At 49.9% G+C, this 25,010-nt stretch overlaps 1 protein-coding gene across 3 annotated transcripts in view; it reads left to right on the forward strand.

Moving 5' to 3' along the window:
• zgc:158376 (uncharacterized protein LOC100101643 homolog) overlaps window positions 1-24,532 on the forward strand; it is a 34,046-nt gene extending 9,514 nt beyond the window's left edge. For 2 of the 3 annotated variants that reach the window (XM_062532421.1, XM_062532419.1), the window contains exons 3-11: window positions 683-826; window positions 1,119-1,205; window positions 2,506-2,688; window positions 4,095-4,127; window positions 5,477-6,810; window positions 11,045-11,208; window positions 16,886-17,050; window positions 17,841-18,062; window positions 20,071-24,532. In XM_062532421.1, the coding sequence (XP_062388405.1) occupies window positions 683-826; window positions 1,119-1,205; window positions 2,506-2,688; window positions 4,095-4,127; window positions 5,477-6,810; window positions 11,045-11,208; window positions 16,886-17,050; window positions 17,841-18,062; window positions 20,071-20,243 (2,505 nt within the window). In that variant the 3' untranslated portion in view covers window positions 20,244-24,532. The remainder of the gene's footprint in view (window positions 1-682; window positions 827-1,118; window positions 1,206-2,505; window positions 2,689-4,094; window positions 4,128-5,476; window positions 6,811-11,044; window positions 11,209-16,885; window positions 17,051-17,840; window positions 18,063-20,070) is intronic. The other variant, XM_062532420.1, reaches the window with a different exon arrangement.
• Window positions 24,533-25,010: the final 478 nt, after the last annotated feature.

Raw genomic sequence — 25,010 nt, forward strand, 5'->3', positions numbered from 1 at the left:
AAAATCGGAAATTTTCCTATTATTGTTTTTTTTTTGTCTTAACCAAACATGATGATAAACATCATCACATTACCTCTATGGTGGTTGGAGTCTGTGTGTGTGTGTAATATAATTGCCATCTGATCACTGCCTTAGTTTGGTCTTTCAAGTGAAAAGGACACAAATCCTTTTGCTCAGATAGTGAGGAAAGCAAACCCGTCGCTGATCACTGCCTTAGTTTAGTCTTTCAAGTGAAAAGGACACAAATCCTATTGCTCAGATAGTGTGGAAAGCAAACCCGTCGCTGATTTATTGCCTTTGAAATATTGATGGAGGTTTCATAGCCCCAGTAGGCCACTGTCAGTGTCTATACTTCATAAAACTTTGAGCACAACACATATATAATAAGACTGGTGTTTTGCCCAGAAAAATGAACATACAATTCACTGATGATGTCTGCAGTGATTAAGACTAATCACTTTGAGTTTGGCCTTTTTGCTGACATTAATGGTTGTGTGTGTGTGTGTGTGTGTGTGTGTGTGTGTCCCTTTAGTCTGTGCTGCTGTTAATGATTGTGTGTGTGTGTGTGTTTTCCTTAGTCTTTGTTGCCGTTATTGATTGTGTGTGTGTGTGTGCCCGTTTTGCCTATGCTGCCGTTCATGATTGTGTATTCATATATATGTGTGTGTGTGTGTCCCTTTAGCCTGTGCTGCCCCACACGGCGGTGTGTTTTGCCTGCGGTGAGGCGGGGAAGGAGGACACCGTGGACTCGGAGGAGGAGAAGTTCAGCCTGTCCCTGATGGAGTGTACCATCTGCAACGAGATCATACACCCCAGCTGCCTCAAGGTGTGTGTGTGTGTGTGTGTGTGGTCAAGGCCTATCAGATATTAAGAACTAGAATGATTTGTGTGTATGATGAGTGATAGAGACATGGGTCATAGAGTTGGATATGTGTGGGCGTGTGCATGAGAACTAGTGTTTTTTTATGCTGATTGATTGATTGATTGATTGATTGGTTTGTTGATGATCTCGTATTCTTGGAGAGTACGTTCAAATAATAGTATTGTGTGTGTGTAAATGACTCCTGTGTGTGCTTACCCCGTCTCTGATGTGTGTGTGTGTGTGTGTGTCTGTGTAGATGGGAAAGGCAGAGGGCATCATAAACGACGAGATTCCAAATTGTTGGGAATGCCCCAAGTGCCACAAGGAGGGCAAGACCAGTAAGGTAAGAAGAGTCCAGCTGTGTATCTTGTCTTTGCCTTTGTCTTGTATTGTCATTGTGTTGTGAAAAAGCAATAACATTTAAATATAAAGAAAAGACTCCAGCTCTTTATGAAAAAAATATGATTTGAATCAACCCTGATCCCAAATCTACTCTAAGTTGGCCATTTAGTCAGCCTTCCTGTACAGTATTTAAACTAAAGTCTACGGTCCTGTACAGTATTTAAACTAAAGTCTACGGTCCTGTACAGTATTTAAACTAAAGTCTACGGTTTGTGTCAGATGGAATGTCTCTGTGGAACTGTTGACTCCCTTAGATGTCCTCCTGCTGCATCTACTCCTGCTCCATATGGCTGAGATTTCCCTGTGTGTGAGTGTGTGTGAGTGGTCCTTTGAGCTTCGTGTTTGATGAGGACTGCAGTCTGGGCTCCACAGGAACCATGGCTGCTGCTGCTGCTTGTGCAGCACTCCTAATAGCAGTCCTGGTATTTATGAGCCTGTGAGATCTGTGCTTCAGCATTAGCTGTGCTTCTTACGGACTGATCTTGATCTAGTCCAGCACAGAAATATGCCCCCGAAGACTTCAGGGTGCCAAGACAGATGGACCCATGATTAAGAGTAGACGGAGCACTTTGCCTTAATGGCAGCTCTGTCTGTGGCTTCCCTAGCCAAGGAGTCATGCTAACGCTAAACGCATTAGCCGTGGTGTGATGCCGTAGCCATGGCAACAGTGTGGCAGAGTTTAGAAAGTAATGGCGTCTTTTCCTGCACTTTTAGTAATATGAAGTGATGGTTGAAAAAGCGAGACGATTCACAGAAGTGTTCTTCCTGTTCCCCTATGACGTAGGGTTTGAAAGCACCACGCCTTTTTAGGAGACTAACAGGAGATTCTGTAAACTGTGGCCCTATGGAAGAAATCTTCTTTCTCTCGGATTATGCCCCCGCCCTTATTTATACAGTTCCATACTGAGCATTTCTTAAGGGTTCTTAAGGATCTTTAGTAATATCAAGTGACAAAATGACTGCACCTGAGTCTGGCTGGTAGGCTACTCTATTGTCTATAAGTCATGCACACTGTAATCCACAGATAGAGCACTTCTGTAGTTGTGCAGATGTAATGTCTGTAGAGATTGTGTTGAACTATGAACTGAGCCTTAATCTGTGTTGTCATGCTCACCCCCGTCACACTGACACACACAGGATGCTTATTGGGTGGATAGTGCATGTGATGTGTGGGTGGCGACGCCTCATCAGACTTGTCAGAATCGGGTTGAACTCCGACCTTTCACTTTTGCCCCGTTCAGGATGGGGGCGACGGTTTGGGCAAGCGACGGACGGACAACGGGGAGGTGGGGCGCTGGAAGCTGACGGACGACCCGCCGCCCAGCAAGAAGAAGCCCCCCTCCCTAGAGGACGGCCCCCGCCAGGACGGACACAAGCGCAAGAAGGAGAAAGAACTCCCTCAGGAGAGCGGGCCCAAGAAGAAGGTGAGGAGGAGTGGAGAGAATGGAGGAGAGAGAGAGAGAGAGTGAGAGAGTGGAGAGATGGATGAGGAGAGAGAGAGAGTGATGAGCGGGATGAGGAGAGAGGGATGAGGAGAGAGAGAGAGAGAGAGAGAGAGAGAGAGATGATGAGGAGAGTGGAGATGGAGAGAGAGAGGGAGATGAGGATGAGGATGAGGAGAGTGGAGAGGGAGATGAGGAGGAGGAGAGAGTGGAGTACAGAACGAGAAGGGAGGATGAGAAGAGAGTGAGTGGACAGAGGAATGAGGAGAGAGAGTGGAGAGAGGATTGAAGAGAGAAAGGGGGTTATCAGGAGAGAGAGGGGAGAAATTGAGGTGAATTCTGATGAGTGGAGAAAGAAGAGGGTCAGGCACACAAGTAAATGTGTACAGTAGGACTGCCCGCAACTAACAATTATTTTGTAGTTTCATTCTTTTCTCAATTCATTTATTAGTTGGAAATTTGAAAAGGTAGCGGCCCGAGAATTTTGAGTTATTTTTCGGGATCACCCTGGAAAGTGGCAGTGGTAAGCGTAACGCAGCCCTCCAGATTAAGTTCTGTCTCGTTCCTAAGTAGCAGAAACGGTTTGCCTAAATTGACAATTGAATAAGCTTGCGCTTTGGAAGTTGAACCAAGTTCGACGCTCAGCTTGTTAACGCTAGTGTTATGCTAGCGCTTCAACCGCTCTACTGCAGAACCATAGAGAACAATGGGAAACCTGCCATGTGAGTACGCTAGCGCTGCCACTGTTCCGCTGTAGAACCATAGAGAACAATGGGAAACCTGCCACTTGAATAGGCTAGTTCTGCCACTGTTCCGCTGCAGAACCATAGAGAACAATGGGAAACCTACCACTTCAATACGCTAGTTCTGCCACTGTTCCGCTGTAGAACCATAGAGAACAATCAGAAACCTGCCACTTGAATAGGCTAGTTCTGCCACTGTTCTGCTGCAGAACCATAGAGAACAATGGGGAAACCTACCACTTCAATACGCTAGTTCTGCCACTGTTCCGCTGTAGAACCATAGAGAACAATGGGGAAACCTGCCTCGTACAGCAGGCCAGTGTGGTTCCTGCCTAAAGCAAAGGCAGACCAATAAAGCGATTACCAAAGCTGTTCATTTAATAGTTGAAAACCGATCGATTAATTGTTGTAACCATAGTGCACAGAGGGGAGATGAGTAGAGAAAGAATACAGAAAGACACACACACACACACACACACACACACACACACACACACACACACACACACACTCACATGGGCAGGGAGGGGACCTACACATCCATCCAGAGGTTGAATCAGTAGCCTCTGATTTGAGTGTAAACCTTGCACCTGTTTCTTTCCCTCTCATTGGTAACACTCTCACTCTCTCTGTCTTTGTTTTCAGATGAAAGGTGCCCGAGAAAAGCACCTAAAAAAGGTACGTGTGACTTCATGTGCTTCTATCATGAGAAGCTCTGTACTCAGTGGTTTTAACTAGGCAGCTTAGGCCAGCTTTCACGGCGGTCTATGGCCCATCAACACACACACACACACACACACACACAGAAGCGTTGGTGGAAGGGGTAATTGCGAAGAGGAAAAAGAAAGGGAGAGTGTGTGATGTTCTCGCCCCCGCGCACTGTGAAGCTTGACAGGTGGGGTGACTCTGGCTCTCCCCCCAAAGCTGCTTGTTAACTTTTACAAACAGCATAACTAAGAATGAGTGCACTCAAGGTGACAGACTGTCACGGGGAGGAAGGACTTCAAAGACTGAGGGGGGTTGAGAGGGGGGGGTTGGGGTGGGGGGGGGGGGTCTCCTGGTGTGACGGCACTGCTGGCCTGAAGGGGCTCTTAGCTGAGAGGCTGTGTGGAGTCGCAAGATAAGAAGGAGCTGACTGCTCAGGTCCCTTCACAGTCCTTCATGCAGGCTACAGTTTCATTCAGGCTCCAGTTATTTCTATTTAAATGCATAGGGTGAGGGAGGAGAGTGGCACTCGACTACTTTCTCTCTTTTGATTTCTCCAGTGTCTGTCTGTAGCTGTATGCTAAAGTCCACATCTAGCAAAAGATTACCTGTGAGAGATCACCTGTTTGATACAGCCACTCCAACCCAATAGTGAAGCTTAGAGCCAGTCATAATGATGGCTATGTGATGCATTTTTAATTTCATCTCCTTTAAGTTCCTTTTGTTGTAGATGTTCTCCCTTGTTCTTGATTTAGTCTCTCTTGTTCTTGATGAAGTTCCTCTTATCTTGCTCTTGATCTAAAGTCTTTGGTCTTGTTCTTGTTGAGATTCCACTTCTTCTTCATCTGAAGTTCTTTATTCTCTCTCTCTCTCCCTCTTGATCTCTTGTTGATCTCTGTTCTTGGTTCTCTCTCTCTTGTTAATGTTGTGTGTGTGTGTGTGTGTGTCTCTCTCTCTCTCTCTCTCTCTCTCTGTCTCTCTGTCTCTCTGTCTCTCTCTCTCTCTCACTCTCTCTATCTCTCTTGACCTCTTGTCCTTGATGTTCTCTTTCTTTTTTTCTTGACGTTCTCCCTCTTGTTCTGTGGTTCTTGATTTTCCTTTTGTCTGTTTCTCGTTCTGTTGCTCTTGATGTTCTCTGTCTCTCTCTCTGTCTTGTTCTCTTGTTCTTGACGTTCTCACTCTCTTGTTCTTGACGTTCTCCCTCTTGTTCTGTGGTTCTTGATTTTCTTCTCTCTCACTCTTGTTGTCTTGTTCCTGATGTTCTGTCTCTCTCTCGTTCGCTTCTTGATTGTTCTCTCTTCTTCTCTCTCCTCGGTGGCCAGAAGCAGAAGCCCAACGCCGACGCGTCCGAGACCAACGGGCCCAACTCCTCGTCCGGCGGCGGTGGCGGTCAGGGCTCGGGCGGCGGCTCCAACTCGGGCGCGGCGTCGTCGGGCGGGGCGTCGTCGGCGAGCCAGGACCAGCGCTCCCACCAGCGCGAGAAGCTGGAGCGCTTCAAGCGCATGTGCCAGATGCTGGAGCGGGCGCGCGAATCCTCCTCCTCCTCCTCGTCCAGCTCCGAGTCCGACTCCGAGTCCGACTCGGACTCTCAGTCGGGCGGCGGCGGCGGCTCGGACCCGCCCTCGCCGCCGCCGGTCGCCTACGGCAACAGCAGCGGCAGCTCCAGCGCGGCGCGAGACCGCGAGAGGGAGCGCGAGCGCAACCGGCGGCTGGCCGAGCTGGGCTTCAGCGCCAGCGAGGACTCGGAGGCCGACGCGCCCGAGGACGAGAAGGACGAGCGGCCCGAGGAGACGGCCGGCGGCACGGACAAACCCACGGGCGGGGCGGGCGCACGCCGGCGAGGAGGGGCCGGGGGGGACTCGGCGGCGCCCCAGCGCGGAGGTCGTAAGGTCAAGGACGAGCCCCAGGACGAGCAGGACGGGCCCGAGAGGGGACGCAAGGGCACGCCGCTGCCCCCGCCCTCGCCGCTCTCCTCCAGCCAATCACAGCCCTCCTCCGGCCACGGCGGGCCCTCGCCCAGCCAAGACGGCTTCTCCTCCTCGTCCGCCAAGCGCAGCAACGGGCAGGAGGCGCGGAACGGGCGCACGCGGGCGGGAGGCGGGCGCGAGGCCCAGGAGAAGGAGAACGCCAACAACAGCACCGGCGGCGGCACCGGGGGCCTGGCCAACCACCGGCACGCGGGCGGCAAGAGCGGCCGCAGCGGCGGCAACAAGATCCGCAGCGCCAACCGGCAGAACCAGCAGGGCGGCGCCGGCGGGTCGTCGGGGCGAGGCGGAGCGGGCGGCGCCATCTCGGCCACCACCACGGCCAACGGGGGCGGCGGCGGAGGCGGAGGAGGGGCGCTGTTGCTGGGCAACCCGGCGGGCGGGCTAGCCGCGTCTCCGCGCTCGCAGACGGCCTCGCGGCTCGGGCACCAGCAGCCGCGCTCGCAGCTGGTGAAGCGGAGCCCGCCGGCCGTGCCCTCGCCGCCGCGGCCCGTGCAGATGGAGCGGCACCTGGTGCGCCCGCCGCCCGCCTGCCCCGAGCCCCGCTGCCTGCCCCTGGACGGGGGCGCCTCGCACGTGCTGCCCCGCGACGTCTGGCTGCGCGTCTTCCAGCACCTCAGCCAGCGCGAGCTCTGCGTCTGCATGCGCGTCTGCCGCACCTGGAGCAGATGGTAGGCACCCGCGCCGGGGGGGGTGAGAAGGCAGGGATAAGGGGCAGGACTGGGCGGGGGGTCAGAGATGAAAGGACAGGGGTGGGTTGAAGGCACACGCACACGCACACACACATCCAGGTGCTAGAGAGATAGTTCCTGATTTTTTTTTTTTAATGGCACTGGGAACAATCACCCATGTTTTGTTTACTCAGACCAGGGAGGTGTATTCCAAATACATGGTGTAGTGCCAAACCTGGATAAGTGTAGTGCCACACCTGGATAAACTCAGAGGAAGTAATTAGTAAACCTCCTAATAGAGGAGCTGTATGTAGGCCTGTCGCGATATTCAATAAATCAATAAATCGCACGATAAAAAAAATGAGCTCGATAACTTTTCCGGCCGCGATAATTTCCATTTTCATGCTTGATTGTTTCTCTCTCTCTCTCTCTCTCTCTCTCTCTCTCTCTCTCTCTCTCTCTCTCTCTCTCTCTCTCTCTACGAAAGAGAGGATAACCACGGTGCTTCCTTTAGCGCAGCCTAACGAGGAGTGAACCCTCATGTCAGTCAGTTGTCAGACATGTAGGCTATCTTTCAATAACATGACGGACAACTTTACTTTCTTACATTCATTTGATTAACAGGCTAGACGAGGCTTTGGCGATTGGCCTAAGCACACTGAAGAGGCTTTCTGTTGTAGCTTGACGGGTATGGGGGTAAAAATAGTGATAATGCAGTTCAGAAAATCATGCTTATAAGCTACGTTTTTTCATCATCTGATAAAGACACACTCCGCAAAGTCTGCACTCCGCTGAGAGCTCAAGAATCAGCCAAAACAGCCGGCAGCTCCGGTTAAAATGTCGTAAGCTAATTGTCAGCTGTGGTGAAATGTGTTCGTAATCAACGTTATATGTCATAAACGTAGCATACCTATGAAAAGGCTTTGCAGTAGGATTATCCGATGACGAACTTATTGCTTCAATTTGTGTTTTATGTGACGTGCAGATGCCGGGTTCATGCCGTTTTGCGCAAGTTTCAAATGTTTAGCTGACTGCGTAGGCCTAATTGATCAGCTATGATGACATTTAGTTCCGTGCATAAGGCTTAGCAACTGTCACTCTACACGCCCCCTGTTGCATGTCACGTTTTAATTTGCTGGCCCTTAAACAGAGTCTTAGTAGAGACTGAGAGTCCATTGTATTTATTGTTTTTGGTTGTTTTGTTCATTTATTGTGGATATTTAAAAATGTCTTCCCATTCCAGTTCCTTATTCTTTAGAAATACAAGTTATTGATCTTTGAAAAGGTGTACCTGCATTATTATGCCATTATCATTATATTAGATAAAAATGATCTCAGAACGGCAATATTATCGTTTATCGCAATAATTTCTGGGACAATTTATCGTCCAGCAAAATTTGTTATCGTGACAGGCCTAGCTGTATGGCTTCATTCTCCGAAGGGAACAGGTGCATACTGCATAGGGTTCTTGTAGTTGGAGGTTTACCACTTACCACTCTGAGTTAACACACCCAGGTTTGTCACTTAACCAAGTACTTGGAATACCCCCCTGAACTCCAACTCTTAAGGTTCACATCTCAAGTGTGTGCACATGGCCAAATATGCATGTCCCTGGCACAGGGCTGCCACAGGGCAGGCAATCAGGCTATCTCCTCCCCACACACCCCCTGGTCCCTAGCGACCGCACTCATCTGCTCCCTCAGAATGAGACTAGGTCAAAGGTCAGAGGTCAGGAGGAGGTCATGCAGCATGCAGAGAGGAAGCAGCAGGGGTCACCAGCGACTTATAGAAGTATAGAGTGTGATGGGGAAATGATTGACTTACTACTATTATTATTACGATGATGATGATGATTATTGATTATTATGATAATGATGATGACCATGATCATCACCATCATCATCATCATCATTATTATTATAGTGCATTAGACCCTTCTGATGATGTGTTGTTGCAATGGTAATCCTGCTCTGTACAAGAGGAACCAAAGGTTCAGACATGGTACAGGGTTTTTTCCCCTGTAGGAATGAGTTGTGCAAGCCATATTTGGATAAACTGCCAACTTGTAATTTTTTAAATGTGTTTTCGGCTTCTGAAATCCATTTGCAGTGTCACTGTTTTGACAGCCTGCTTATTTTAGCATGACGCAACACTGCCTAGTTTATTGCTGAGCTTAATGTGATGATGTGGTGGGGAAGAAGGAGATGCAGTTCTCTAGTCAGAGGGGACTTCCTATTACCCATCTGTGTTTTAATGAGTCGGGCCGAACATGGAATAATCAGTGCGCTGGGCTTTTCACAGATGCCTGAGTAAGCAGTCCTGTGTTGGTCTCTTGGCTGCAGTGTTGCTTTTCACCCTGGTGGGCAGGGTGGGTGTCTCCTTCCCCACCTCACTTCCTCCCCACTATGATGCTCTTCACTACCAATCTCCTTGCACTACCAGTAACTGGACAATATGATGCTCTTCAGAGGGCACCTCCTCTCCCAGGTCTACCCTTAACTGGACATGCTAAAGCTAGCACTTACGACTTCACTCGACCCTACACTCGAGTAGCACTTGCTGCTGCACCATGTCCTTGGTTCTCTGCGAGTAGTACTGATTGCTGCAGGAACATGTGTTTTCTATATGAGTAGAACTCATTGCTGCATCAACATGTTCTTTGCTTCTGTGCGAGTAGAACATGTCCTTGGTTCTATGTGAGTAGAACATGTCCTTGGTTCTGTGCTAGTAGAACATGTCCTTGGTTCTGTGCGAGTAGAACATGTCCTTGGTTCTATGTGAGTAGAACATGTCCTTGGTTCTGTGCGAGTAGAACATGTCCTTGGTTCTGTGCGAGTAGAACATGTCCTTGGTTCTATGCGAGTAACCAACATGTTCTTGTCGCACAGTACCTGGATTGAGAATTGTATCCCTATTTGTGAGTTTCTTGGGATAAAAGTGTCAGCTACACTAAGCTGACTCAATGTAATGATGCCTGGATGACCTTAAATAACCTTTAATAGGAGGTTCTCTTAAGATGTTGATGCATAGCAGGTAGGCTACACTGAGTTCCGTTCGCTAAGCGTATGCTGCAGCAGTAAGCATCCACTACCATCAGCGGAACTGGCTATACCAGACGAGATTGGGCATATACATTTGAACAACAAAAGAAAATGGATCTTAGAATTAGATCTGTTTTTACACTCCGCAGATGGAACACGTCAGTTCCGTGCCTGGTGCAGTCTGTCCGTAAGGCAACTTTTGAGCAGTGTTGGGAGGAAGTCACATGACGTGTTTTCTAGTGTTCTGATTGGATTAGCATGATGATGCAAAGGGCAGCATTGGAGCTGTGTTGTCGGGTAGTTCCTTGTGTCTGATTGCGTAATAATGGGAAAGGTTGCACAATGTAGGCAGGTAATCTCAGAATTCTAGTTTGTAGAATTCTGATTGGGTGATTATGAACATCGCTGTTCCCTGTCAAAGTCAGAGTTCTCTAGATGCTCAAACTCGTCGGCCAGTGCCAATGAGGAAAGTGGCCAAGCAGCATCATTGGGCAGCATTTTTCAGATAGTTTCCCCGTGCATCATCACCCCGCGGCTGGGTATGAAACTGCTGATGTTCTGCAGAGCATGTGGATTGACACAGGAAGACTGGTTTAGCCCAAGCAGTTCACAGCCACTGCTGATCTGCAGTGCATGTGGATTGACACAGGAAGACTGGTTTAACCCACATAGCTCACAGCCACTCCTGATCTGCAGTGCATGTGGATTGACACAGGAAGATCGGTTTAACCCACATAGCTCACAGCCACTCCTGATCTGCAGGTTTAACCCACGTGGTTCCCAGTCTGTGCCAATGGGCACAGATGTGCTGAATCTGTCTTTCAACAAATGTGTTGAGTAAGTTCTGAGATTTGAGTTGAGATTCTCACTCTTGTTTTCTGTGCTCTCTCCTCCCACGCTCTATCCATCCCTCTCCTCTTCTTTCACTTGTTTGCATCATGCATGCTCCTCCTCTCCTCCTCTCCTCTCCTCCTCTCCTATCCTCTCCTCTCCTCTCCTCTCCTCTATCTGTCTCTCCTCGCATGTTCTCTCCTCCTTCTCTCTGCTCTCCTCTATTGCCCTCCTCCTCCCTTCCTTTCCTCCTCTCCTTTCTTCTCCTCCCCTCTTCCCTCTTCCTCTTCTGCCTTTCTGCTCTCCTCTATTGCCCTCTCCTCTTCCTCTCTTCCTCTCCTCCTCCTCCCCGTGTCCTGCAGGTGTTGTGATAAGAGGCTGTGGACGCATATTGACCTGAGCCGGCAGCGCTCCATCACCCCCCCAATGCTGAGTGGTATAATCCGGCGGCAGCCTGTCTCACTGAACCTGGGCTATACCAACATCTCCAAGAAGCAGCTCATGTGGCTCATCAACCGCTTGGAAGGTAACATCGCCCCCCCCCCCACACACACACCACATCACACTAGAGTTCACAAATCGGCTCCAATTACACCACAAACCACTCCCCCCCCCCCCCCCCCCCCCCCCCGATTTCCATTTTTACATTTTGTTTTCAGAAGAGTTTGTCTTTATTCATTTACTGCTTTCACTGACTTTGTGTGGCTTATCTAGCCTCTTAAGTTTATAAGATGTTGGGCTGTATGAAATGCTGAGATGTCAGGCCGCTATTGTTCTCTGTTGATGTATGAATGAACTTAGTAAAAGTGTGGTTTCTGATGCCTGTAGAGGCACACCTCCTCCCTGTTCGTGGCTTCTGGCTCATCCATCCTGCTTTCGATCGTGCAAGTCAGAAAAAACGACCTGTGCGACCTGTCAGCGTGTGGCTGAAATTTGACACCCACCGGTGGTATCGACGTCATTTCACCGTCACTATCACAGGCAGGGCCTTGAGTGGTGACTATACTGCTCGTTTTAGGCATGAACATAGGGTGCCTCTCAATCTCTCTCCTCTCTCCTCGATGCTCGGCCCCCCAGGCTCGTTCCCAATGATCTATAACTAACACTGGATAGACTATCCCATTGTTGCCGCCCCTTCATTCTTTATGTAGATCACTGTGGACGAGGACCGAGAAAGGATGGGAGGATGTATAAAAGACGAATGAGAGGCACTCATAGCCATAGGGCTAACTGGCTGAGATTGAGTGCTCTGGTAAAGTTGTGTGTGGGGAAAAGTGCTATTTAATAGATATGGCGTACGCGTACCGATGATTCCCTTGACCTCTAACGCCACCCCTGACCCCTGACCCCTGTCTGTGGCCTGTGATGGAAAAGCTTCTGTCCATCAGGTCAGCAGGGGGAGGTCAGGTGGAGGTCAAGGGCTCACTTCCTGTGGACATGAATGTGGCCTCCGTCTTCCACCTTCTAGTCTTTATTTGGAGAATAAAGGCTCAACACACACACACACACACACACACACACACACACACACACACACACACACACACACACACACACACACACACACACACACACACACACACACACACACAGATATAGCATGCAGCCCTACGCCAGATATAGCCCTTTGTCACAGTTATGCAGATATCGGGTATTGCACACTGACCTACATCAGATATTGCACAATTGCTCAATGAGGCCTATATTTGTACTGTATGTTGCACACATCACAATAAGTGCGTTCATAAAGTGTCCAGTCAGTACTGGAGATGCTGCCTCAGCATGTGCTCTGGCAGGCAGCAGGACCCAGCGGTGCAGCCTGGTGTTGGTGCTCAGGCCTCGGCGGTGCAGCCTGGTGTTGGTGCTCAGGCCTCAGCGGTGCAGCCTGGTGTTGGTACTCAGGACCCAGCGGTGCAGCCTGGTGTTGGTGCTCAGGCCTCAGCGGTGCAGCCTGGTGTTGGTGCTCAGGCCAAGGCCTGCCGCGGTGTTTAAAGATCGGGGAGGAGAGTGTGGGGAGAGGGCAGACCAGACGTCTGCGGTTGGCAGACTGAGTAGCATGCTGACTGTGTTCAGCTCTCAGTCTGGTGTGGAGCTCACAGGCCAGTCTGGTGTTGAGCTGACTGTTGGGCTCACATGCCAGTCTGGTGTTGAGCTCACAGGCCAGTCTGGTGTTGAGCTGACTGTGTTGGGCTCACAGGCCAGTCTGGTGTTGAGCTGACTGTGTTGGGCTCACAGGCCAGTCTGGTGTTGAGCTGACTGTGTTGGGCTCACAGGCCAGTCTGGTGTTGAGCTGACTGTGTTGGGCTCACAGGCCAGTCTGGTGTTGAGCTGACTGTGTTGGGCTCACAGGCCAGTCTCGTGTTGAGTTGTTCCTCCCTGAACACCACTGGGGCCTCTTGAACATTCTTGTTGGTTTCTTCTTTTGATCCGTCAGGTTGTACAGGGAAGTGACTCAGGCGACACAGGATGTACCCTCCTTTGAGATGGTCTTTGGCAGTAGACCAGCTGTGGAGGGCATTAGCCAGAGCTGGACTCAGTTATGTGGGTGGTGATGAACAGCGTAATGTCAAACAGGCCTCTCATTTAATTGAGGATGCTATTATTTCATTTTATTTATTACTTTTATTTGTTAGGTACCATGCACACTTTCTGACATAAATGTTGCCATTTGATGCATTGCACCAGAGTTAGCCGCAGGCTAGTTTACGTCTGCCTGCTATGCCTAGCTTAATTTAATTAGCTTACTGTCTGGAGCTGTAGCTTGGCAGTGAGCTCTGGTGCATCTAGTAACCAACTCCCAAAAACAAATCACTTTCAATTGAATGTGGATTGGCACCCACTAGCTACAACTTAATCCTGATTCCAATCCAGATGAGATGTTCAGAACTGCAGTGTACACAGTGTGACCAGGCTATGGGTTACTGACTCAGCTTGGGCATCCATTGGACACTGACCCATCCTGGACATAGCAGACATATAATCATGTTTTATGTGATATTCATATTATTTTATAATAGTGTAAGTAATATGATCTCAACATTGCTGAAAATGAGGACTATTGTCAATGAGCTTGAGGGTTGTGAGACTGTCCACAGTGAACTGAAAGTAAATCAGGAGTGAATCAATGAACAAGTGTTGAATATAAACTGATTGCAGGCCAAGTGACCATCAGGTCTGGCCATGGGTCCATTATAGCAACCATGCCCAGGAGCCTGGGTCAGGGTGTGCTGTGTGAAGGGGGCTCCATATAGGACCGGTCATGGGTCCATTATAGCAGCCATGCCCTGTGGAGGAGGCTCCATACAGGAGCCTGGGTCAGGGTGTGCTGTGTGGAGGAGGCTCCATACTGAAGCCTGGGTCCCCTCCTGCGGTCCTGTGCTGTGCTGGAGGCTCCATACAGGGTCCACTGCTGCAGTGCTGTGCTGTGTACAGGAGGCTCCATACAGGGTCCACTGCTGCAGTGCTGTGCTGTGTACAGGAGGCTCCATACAGGGTCCACTGCTGCAGTGCTGTGCTGTGTACAGGAGGCTCCATACAGGATCCACTGCTGCAGTGCTGTGGCTGGGTCAGGGCCCCCTGTGCTGTGTGTGTGCAGGAGGCTCAGGCTTCAGATCAGCTGCAGGGCGACTGGCCCCTTCTGTCAGCTTTGCGTTGCCGTGCTCCCGAGCTGGACTAGAAAGCGCTAGCCTCACATCCCACTGCAGACAAGGGTGAGATGAAACGTGTGGTTGATCCCTGCCAAGTGTGTGTGTGCCTGTGCCTGTGTGTGTGTAGGTTGTCAGCATAAACTGCAGATGTGAGAAGCCCAGCTTGTCTTCAGCTGGCAGATGCTCTCTTCACTGACCGATTGAAGATCCGAGTGGCAGAGACGCGGCCTGTCCTGAGCCCACTGCACTCTGTCCAAGTGTAGAACTCTTTTAGCCAGAGCTCAGCATAGGCCACATTTGGGGCAGCATCTGTGGAAGAGCATGGGAAATATTCCACATTCTATGTTCTATGTAAATATTCTATGTTGCCATGGTTAGAATTCACCATCAGAACATGGAGAAGCTCTTTCTATGTTACGGTGTGGCTTTAGTACCAAGCAGGAGTAGACCTGTGTGGTGGTCATTCCTCAGGTGTCTCAGGGCAGTGTCTGTACTCGTGCGTAGGTGGACATTAGTCATCTCTCCCCCCAGGCACACTTCTTCTTCTGTCTGTATTTGTGCTCATTTGGTAGGTATGTTATCTTGCCTTGCTCACTAAATGCCCACTAAAGCTCTTGATGCTGTGCCCTGTGGCTGTGTTGCTTTAACGGAGGGAGATTTAATTGTCAGCAGTACAAGTGTGTGTGTGTGTGTGTGTGTGTGTGTGTGTGTGTGTGTGTGTGTGTGTGTGTGTGTGTGTGTGTGTGTGTGTGTGTGTGTGTGTGTGTGTGTGTGTGTGTGTGTGTGTGTGTGTGTGTGTGTGTGTGTGTGTGTGTGTGTGTGTGTGTGTGTGTGTGTGTGTGTGTGTGTGTGCGCGCTCTGTAAAGATGTCCTGCTTTAACTAAGTCTCGCTAACTGGCGTCAGCAAGGCCAACAGTCCCAGTGGCTGCCAACTTAAGGCTCTTTAGCTCAGCGCTGGGCTAGCTCCTTTATTACTGCCTGTGTGAGTCCTGCACGGCCCAACTCACATGATGTAACAGCACCCTCACAAGCCCAACTCTGTCTAATAGACCAGCCTGATGTAACTCTGGCCGCTGTCTTGCAAAGCACCTTTGAGTCGCAGAAATTGTGTTGGAAGTACAGTGGATAGATGTTTTTGTGCACAGAGTGCTGTGGGAATTTTCTGTGCCGTCTTTTGATGATCGGGCAAAAGCTTTTTTTAGTGTGTGTGTTTTTTTTTCTCTTTAATCTGTTTTATTTCGGCTTTATATTTTATGAATTTGGAATTTAATGAACCTATTTATTTACAGCTTGTATTTGCTGACGGCGGGCGTGTGGGTGGGCGGGGGGGGGAAGCTCATTACCTAAATCTCAGAGTTAGAAGTGTTTTATATTTTACTATCTTTGCATTTCACAACAAAGTACTTGTCTCAGAAAAGAGCAAAATCCTAACTTTCCCTCAAGTTTTCTGTAGTCTTGCTTGGTGGAGGTCGTAGATTGTCTGAGAGTAAAATCCTAACTTTCCCTCAAGCTCGCTGTAGTCTTGCTTGGTGGAGGTCGTAGATTGTCTGGTGGAGGAAAGACTGAGACCTGAAAATAATCCCTAATATGTCTCCAGCTCTCTGTAATCTACTGGTGGGAGATTATACACTATAGACTAGATTAGGCAATCAGATTGCAAAAGCAAGTAAATATAGTCAAGCCAGATTCCATTAGAGACGCGTTGTCTATACACTACAGTATGTTGCTTAAAGTATTGGCTCACCTGCCTTAACTCGCATATGAAGTGACATCCCATTCTTAATCCATAGGGTTTAAAATGACGTCGGTCCACCCTTTGCAGCTATCAAAGCTTCAACTCCTCTGGGAAGGCATTCCACAAGTGTGTTTTGTGGGAAATTTTGACCATTCTTCCGGAAGCACATTTGTGAGGTCACACACTGATGTTGCACAAGGAGACTTGATTCTCTGTCTCCACTCTAATTCATCCCCAAGGTGTTTTATTGGGTTGAGGTCAGATTCAGATCTCAGTGTTCGGCATGCACACTCATCCATGTCTTTATGGTCCTGACCTCAAGCCAAAAGAACAGAGCCTGTGTGCAGTTCTGCTAAAGCTGGAATATATAGTATCCTTAAGCAGTAGGGACTGTCCCAGTGTGTTGGTTTTAACTGTGTAAATCTCCCCCTTAGTCCGTGACTGTGCCAGTGTGTTGGTTTTTACTGTGTAAATCTCCCCCTTAGTCCGTGACTGTGCCAGTGTGTTGGTTTTTACTGTATAAATCTCCCCCTGAGTCTGTGGCAGTGTGTTGGTTTTAACTGTGTAAATCTCCCCCTTAGTCCGTGACTGTGCCAGTGTGTTGGTTTTAACTGTGTAAATCTCCCCCTGAGTCCGTGACTGTGCCAGTGTGTTGGTTTAACTGCGTAAATCTATGACTGCCAGTGTGTTGTTTGCTGTAACTGTAAATCTATGACTGTGCCAGTGTGTTGTTTGCTGTAACTGTGTAAATCTGTGACTGTGTCGTTGTGTTGGCTGTGTAATAAATGTCTCCGTGTGTGTGCGCGTGTGTGTGCGCGCAGGTCTGCTGGAGCTGGACGTGTCGGGGTGCCCGTGGGCGTCGGTGTCGGCGCTGTGCCAGGCCGTGTGCCCGTGTCTGCGCCTGCTGGACCTCAGCCGCGTCGAGGACCTCAAGGACTCCAACCTGCGCGAGCTGCTGGCGCCGCCCAACGCAGACACACGCTCAGGTGAGGCCCTCAGGGGACACGACACGCACACACACACACACACACACACACACACACACCCGCACAAACACACACGCACGCGCTCAGGTGAGGGTCATCAGGGGACACACACACACACCCGCACAAACACACACGCACGCGCTCAGGTGAGGGTCATCAGGGGTCACGCGTGCACACCCACACACACACACCACCGAGCTGGTAGACAGGCAGTGATGGCTACCTGCTTCTCTTTATACACCCACATTTAGTTACTCAAACATTCGGTCAGTCAAAACTTCCAAAACTGATGTTAACATTTTATTCATGTTGTTGTGCCGATATGTGGCCATTATGAACACGGAGGATTTGAGGTCATGATGATGCAGCTCATTTCTGGCTTCAGTTTATGAGCTGCTTTTATCATTGGAATCAGGTTGTGTGTGTGTGTGTGTGTGTGGGGGGGTGTGTGTGTGTCTGTCTGTCTTACTCACATAGTTTAAAAAATACTGATCATATTTAGTTCAAATGTTCATGCAAAGTAGAGGATCCTCCTGCATGACTCAGTTAATCATGTGTTTTCCTTCATCTCCTGTGCTAAATTTTTGCTCCTGTGCTTTTTCCCTCTCTCTCTTTTTCTCACGCTCTCTCTCTTTCTTTCTTTTTCTCTTTCCTTCTTTCTCTTTCCTTCTTTCTCTTTCTTTGTCTTTCTCTCTCCCCCTCTCACCTTCCCTCTCTCTCTCTTTTTCTATCCCTCCCTCCCTCCATCCCTCCATCCCATTTCTCTGGTTCCGTCCCGTGTTCCCCTCAGCTCACGGTGAGAACCGCGGCGGGCGCTTCCAGAACGTGACGGAGTTGCGCCTGGCGGGGCTGGACGTGACGGACGGCACGGCGCGGCTCCTGGTGCGCTACCTGCCCCACCTGACCAAGCTGGACCTGAGTCAGTGTGGGAACATCACAGACCAGACCGTCCACACACTCACATCGCCCATCTCCCCGCTGCGGGAGAGCCTCACGCACGTCAACCTGGCAGGTGTGTAGGAATGCACGCACACACACACACACACACACACACACACACTCACTCATCACAGACCAGACCGTCCACACACTCACATCGCCCATCTCCCTGCTGCGGGAGAGCCTCACGCACGTCAACCTGGCAGGTGTGTAGGAATGTGCACACACACACACACACACACACACACACACTCATCACAGACCAGACCGTCCACACACTCACATCGCCCATCTCCCCGCTGCGGGAGAGCCTCACGCACGTCAACCTGGCAGGTGTGTAGGAATGCACACACACACACACACACAGTCGCTCACTCACTCATCACAGACCAGACCGTTCACACACTCACATCACCCATCTCCCCGCTGCGGGAGAGCCTCACGCACGTCAACCTGGCAGGTGTGTAGGAATGTGCACACACACACACACAACAGTGTGAGCAGTGTGAGCAGTGTGCAGCACTGAGTTGTGCAGTGCAGAGTTGAACATTGTGCAGTGCTGAGTGTACTCAGTTGAACAGTGTGCAGTGCTGAGTTGAACAGTGTGCAGTACTGAGTGTACTCAGTTGAACAGTGTGCAGTGCTGAGTTGAACAGTGTGCAGTACTGAGTGTACTCAGTTGAACAGTGTGCAGCAGTACTAAGTGTAGCTCAGGTTTTTCATGCTAATTATTATTTCCTCCTGCTGCTCCTCCTACTCGTCTATTTCTGACTTTCACACCCTCCTGCTGCCTCCCTCCCTCTATGTCTGAGTCCTCGCCATCCTCCTGGAGCTAAGGCTCTCTCTCTCTCTCTCTATCTCTCTCTCTCTCTCTTTCTCTCTCTCTTTGCCTGTCTCACTCTCTCTCTCCCTCTCTCTGTCTCCATTGCTCCCTTTCACACTTTCTGTACCCTCACTCATCTCTCCTCTCCTCCTCCTCTCTTCTCTCGCTCTACCCATCTGCACTCTTTCCTGGCTGACATCTTTACTCTCTCCATTCTTTTTCTCCTCAGCTCCTCCTCTCTGTTCCTCGTAGTCTCAGTGAGGCGCGTGCGTCAGCTACACGTTGGTTAGCGCTCGCTCCACACACACACACAGACGGCAGGGAAATGCTCCCACTCCTCTTTATCCTCACAGTGTTTCAGCAGGGCCCTCTCCTCTCCTCTCCTCCCCTCTCCCTTTCTCTCCTCTCCTCCCCTCTCCTCTCCTTTCCTCTCTTCTCCTTTCATCTCTTCTCCTCCCCTCTCCTTTTCTCTCCTCTCCTCTCCTTTCCTCTCTTCTCCTTTCATCTCTTCTCCTCTCCTCTCCTTTTCTCTCCTCTCCTCTCCTTTCCTCTCTTCTCCTTTCATCTCTTCTCCTTTCATCTCCTTTTCTCTCCTCTCCTCTCCTCTCTTCTCTTCTCTTCTCTTCTCTTCTCTTCTCTTCTCTTCTTCTTCTCTTCTCTTCTCTTCTCCTCTCCTCTCCTCTCCTCTCCTCTCCTCTCTTCTCCTCTCCTCTCCTCTCCTCTCCTCTCCTCTCCTCTCCTCTCCTCTCCTCTCCTCTCCTCTCCTCTCCTCTCCTACACTCCTTGCTTTTATATCCTTTTACTCTTTTTCAGTGACTCACCACCTGTCTTTGTAGGACTGTCTCTCTCTCACACACACACACACACACACACACACTTTCATACACCCAGACTGACTCCCTCCCCCTCGCTCACCTCATTGTAATCCGATGATCTCTGCTCTGTGCTGCTGTTGCTGCTGTTGCTGCTGGTGCTGCTGCTGGTGCTGCTGCTGCTGGTGCTGTGATGATGTATGAGCTAATATCTTGGCTATGCTGATTATTGTTTACTGCGCAAATGTTGTGTTGTGTACTGCATATGTTACACATTACTTTTGGTATTAAACATGTAGTTCCTCTCTCCCTCCCCCCCCCCCCCCCCCCTCTCTCTCTCTCTCCTCTCTCTCTCTCTCTCTCTCTCTCTCTCTCTCTCTCTCTCCCCCTCTCTCATCTCTCCCTCTCTCATCTCTCTCTCTCTCTCTCTCTCCCCTCTCCTGCAGGCTGTGTAAAGGTGACTGAGCAGTGTTTGCCGCTGCTGCGCCGCTGTGCCTCTCTGCAGAGTGTGGACTTGCGCTCCTGCAGCCTGCTGGCCCCCGACACCTGCCAGCTGCTGTCCTTCCCCCCGCCCCCCCACCCCCCCCACGACCACACAACGCTGCTTAAGAACAGCTAAGGAACCGCCCCCCCCCACGACCACATAACGCTGCTCAAGAACAGCTAAGGAACCGCCCCCCCCTCGCAACCCCCCCCACGACCACACAATGCTGCTTAAGAACAGCTAAGGAACCGCCCCCCCTCGCAACCCCCCCCACGACCACACAACGCTGCTCAAGAACAGCTAAGGAACCGCCATCGCCACCACTCAACCCTCCGCACACCCCCCCACACCCCGACTACACAGTGCTGCTCGAAAATAGCTAAGGAAGCCGTCTGACCCTCCGCAGCCGCTACCCCCCATCTCCACCGCCACACTCCACCCCAACGCTGAATGCTGCTCAGCAAGAACTGAGGAACCCTTCCTACTTCCCGAGCCTCCACCCCCACCCCCCCCGGATCCCCACCACATCCCACCCCCCGCCTGAACTCCACACAAAACAACACAAAACAAAACAAAACAACACAACACAAGACAGCGTGAGCCGAACCCACTCTACCCCACCTGACCCCAGCGGCGCCGCCCACCCCACACTACAGCTCTGAGCTCTGAGCTCTTTGAGAGTTGAGAGAGGGAGGAGCCGGACCAGAGGAGAGGAAGACAGAAGACGTAACCGTGGACAACCATTACGAGCCCACCGAGAGCCACCCTCCCCCCTCCCCTGCCCTCCCTTGCTGCATATATCTCAACAGACTCGTAACAAAGGCTGAAAGACAAACAAACAAACAAACATACATACAGTCGGGAGGCTGACTAAATTTAGCATGTACATATTCGGTATCTGTACAATGAGTGTGTGTGTGTGTGGGTGCGTGTGTGTGTGTGTGTGTGTGTGTGGGTGCGTGCGTGCGCGTGTGTGTGTGTGTATATAAATGTAGTTAACTGTAAATTATCCATGGTCTGCTCCCTTTTCCGACTTCATCCCACTCCACACCTTCAGTTTGGTCATTCACACACACACACACACACACACACACCCTCACACTCACTCCCCATCCATCCCTCCATCCACCCCCCCCCCCCCCACTGCACTTCAAGGCCTCCCCTCTCTGGTATCCCAGCAGCGTACTGTCTGTGAAACCCCCCCCGCCCGCCCGCCCTCACCCCCACATGCAAGACTACAACGAATGTACCGCAGCCTCCACTCCCAGTCAGCCACACATGTTAGCGTGTGTGTGTGTGTGTGTGTGTCTGTGTCCTCTGTGTGTGTGTGTGTGTGTGTGTGTGTGAGTGTGTGTGTGTGTGAGAGTGGAAGGTGTTCTAACCCAGTGTTGCTGTGACCGTGAAGAGGTTGGGGAGATCTCCTCGTGACGTTCTCGTCTGTCTTATCTCACAATCAGCTCAGGAGGACACTGGAGGGAGGGGGAGGGGGAGGGGGGGTCGTAGAATAGTGGAGAACAGCTGCAGATCTAGAACTTGAGAACCTCCCCCCTAGTCTAGAACCCTCCAGCTGTCTGGCGTGCCATCCCTGGTTCTGTTACCCCCCTCATGTGTTCATCTGGCCCTCAGGAGCCTCCGCCCCTCTCCACCCCTGCCCCCCCCCCCCACCTCCTACCCAGCGTGTGTGTGTCTCTCTCTCTCCTCTCTCTCTCTCACTTCTCTCTCTCTCTCTGTTATTTTATTTCACTTTTTATCGACTCCTTTGTCTTTAAAGCCCCCTACCCTCCCTTCACACTCACATTTGCACACACACTCCGTCATATACACACACACACACACCCTGTTTGCACTGATGACGTTTACACACTCCATGTGGGACTGGTTGTTGGTGGTGACCCCACAGCACCCTTCTCTGCGCCCGGCCAAAGCATCAAGTCCCCCTGTGGGTCCTGCTCCCAGAGGGAGAGGTACAGTAGAGGCATCAGGTCCGCTCTTGTGAGGGAGAGCCCAGGTCCTTCCCCTGTTCTCCTCCAGGCTGCCTAGCACTCCAGACCAGTCGCACTCTAGATTAGAACTCCCCCTGTTCTAGATTAGGGTCCTTCCCCTGTTCCACTCCAGACCTGCCACATTCTAGATTAGAACTGCTTCAGATCAAGTCTCTCAAAACAGAATCATGTTGCTAGAGTAACTGTGCAAATGCCACTTTTGCCATATGATACTATATTATATCATGGAAATCCAGTGGGTTTACTTCACCTCCCCGGCAGTAGTGGCCCTCTCTCATTGTGAGACCAGTTCAGTATTAAACGCAGAATGGTATATTAAGGAGCTCAAACGAGGGGGTGGTCACCTGCCGGGATAATGACCTTGGATGGCCAATCAGTGGATGTCATGCATCTCCCGACCCAATCACATCTATTTAAATGTCCCATGCTGCGTGGTGTGGTGTAACTCCACTCCACTTCTACCCAGTGTTGGGCCAGTTCAGGCCCAGAGGCGCTGGCAGATATCAGTGCCCTCCAGCCTGTTGACCCTGAGCAGTATTTCTCCCTGTGTGACTGCACTTGTGCTGATGGGCCTTTGTTTGGTTCGGTTCGGTTCTGTTTGGCCAGTATGTCGGGTCAGCCTGAGCCGGTGGGTGTTGTCTGCTGTGTGTGAGATGGACCGGTTGTGGTTGGCTTCTGTTCTAGTTTCGGTTGTTTTTGTTTAGTTTAGTTCTTGTCTCGTCTGTAAGATGATGATGATCTCTGCCTTCTGAGCCTCCCTACCCCAGAGCAGGCTGCTCCAGCGTGAGCTCACGGAACCACATGACACCAGTCACTGTTGTCATGGAGCTTTTGTGATGAATTACAGTTCCAGAATCGGGACTGCCCAGGGCCCTGTCTGGGGCGGAACGTGTTGACCTCTCAGTCAGTGTGGACCGATCCACAACAAGGGCGAGGGTCAGGTCCTCCCAGCCCAGTAGCCCACAGCCTAGTTGTTGGACAGACCAAGCATCAGGTGGTTCAGTTCTATCTCTCCTGCTGGAATGCTTGATCGGTCCGCTCTCAACCAGGAACCAGTCCCTCCTCCCTCTAGCTTCTGCAGGGGACTAGCCGTCTCCATGACAACCAAAAGATGCACGTGTACACAAGGCCTCGTACACGACGGCCATTTCATGTGAAATCTTTGCCACAATTTTCACCAAAAGCCTAATTTTGTAGTTTTTTTTGTTGTTGTTGCATTGTATTTTTAAATGTAATTTATTGCGTGTCCAACTTGTAACTAACTGTCATGTTGACAAATTGATGTTTAACGCGCGGAGTAGATCACCGCAGTGAAGAACAGTCTTCACGTGAGAATTTAGACAGAGCCAAGTCAAAACCTTTATTTTCCAAGTGCTCCACTTGTGGAAGAGGAAGAATTTTAAAAGAAAAAGGAATTGCTCCTCAGCTTGTATCATTCCTCTGTAAAACCATTTCAATCAAAACCAATTTGCCTGAATTTGAACAGCGAAATCATGCATTACTTCTTGTAATGGCTGTAATCTGTGTGTGTGTGTGTGTGTGTGTGTGTGTGTGTGTGTGTGTGTGTGTGTGTGTGTGTGTGTGTGTGTGTGTGTGTGTGTGTGTGTGTGTGTGTGTGTGTGTGTGTGTGTGTGTGTGTGTGTGTGTGTGTGTGTGTGTGTGTGTGTATGTGTGTGGTCATTGGCAGTCATGTTCCTAACTGCTGGTGTGGGGCCTTGTTTTATCGTTCCTTTCTGTGAACCCGCAAAGGAACGATGGAGAACCATGTTGCTCATTCTAAAGCATCCTACAGACCATGGGATCTCCCGAATCCTGGCATATCAGGTGTGTGGAGTGCCACAGCTATCTTAATAAGGCACAGAGAATCCTGCATTGGACTTGTGAGGCATTTTATGCATTGAACTCAAATGACTTTCTAAGCCACTGACCTGTTCAGCAGCGTCAAATGATTCATGAGGAATCGAGCCGAACACCCGATCACTCCCGATCCCTTCGCCCCCGATCCCTCATTTTGTAGTTGACCCTGTTCTCCCCTCTTCGATTATATAATATCGTCTGAACCAAACCATGTTGTACCCAAAAGAAGGCACTGGATCAGATAGACCATCATCATCGTCACCACCACCACCACCACCATCATCACCATCCTAATCATTTCTTGCCAAAATTCCTGTTTTTTTTTTTTTTTTGAATGTTCAGGGGCATTTTTTTATCCATTTGTTTCTTTTCTGTTTTTTTATTTTATTTTGGACTTCTGTTTGTGGATTCTTCCATTGTATTGATCAAAAGAAAGAGGACGAGAAGCAGAACAATGAGAACCAGAGACAGAAAAAGAGAAAAAAAGAAAAACTCAAGGCAGCTACTTCAGAGTGACTACTGTAAAATGATTACTGAAATAAAGAGACTGGGGTTTTGTTTTTACACTCTGTGGATTCTGTGACCCCTAATGCCCACCAGCTGGGATTCGTTAGCCTTTGCAGGTCGTACGAGGAACCAGGAGTGGAACACATGAGGTCTGGAACGTCTTGCGAAGTGAAAACGGAATTATGAAATACTGATCTGGGAAAGTATTGGAATTACAAAATATACAGACCTGGGAGAGTATTGGAATTATGAAATGCTGTTATACAGGCCCGGGAAAGTATTGGAATTTGGATGAAAGTTTTGCCCAGTAAAACATTGACAAAAATTCACAAATACACAGTTGTTTTGCAAAGATATAAAAGTTATGCCCTTAAAGAAAAAAAAAATAAGTTTGGAAACAAAACGTTTGGAATGTCTCTCAAAGATAAGTGATCCACTGTTGTCTTGGTCTGCTCATAGATGCTGTATCCAAACAGCATTTGTAAGACCTCTTAAGGTCTGCTCTGCCTAGATCACCATAGGTTGAGTAGGTCTA

The sequence above is a fragment of the Sardina pilchardus genome, chromosome 3, assembly GCF_963854185.1.
Source record: "Sardina pilchardus chromosome 3, fSarPil1.1, whole genome shotgun sequence".
Classification (NCBI taxonomy): Eukaryota; Metazoa; Chordata; class Actinopteri; order Clupeiformes; family Clupeidae; genus Sardina; species Sardina pilchardus.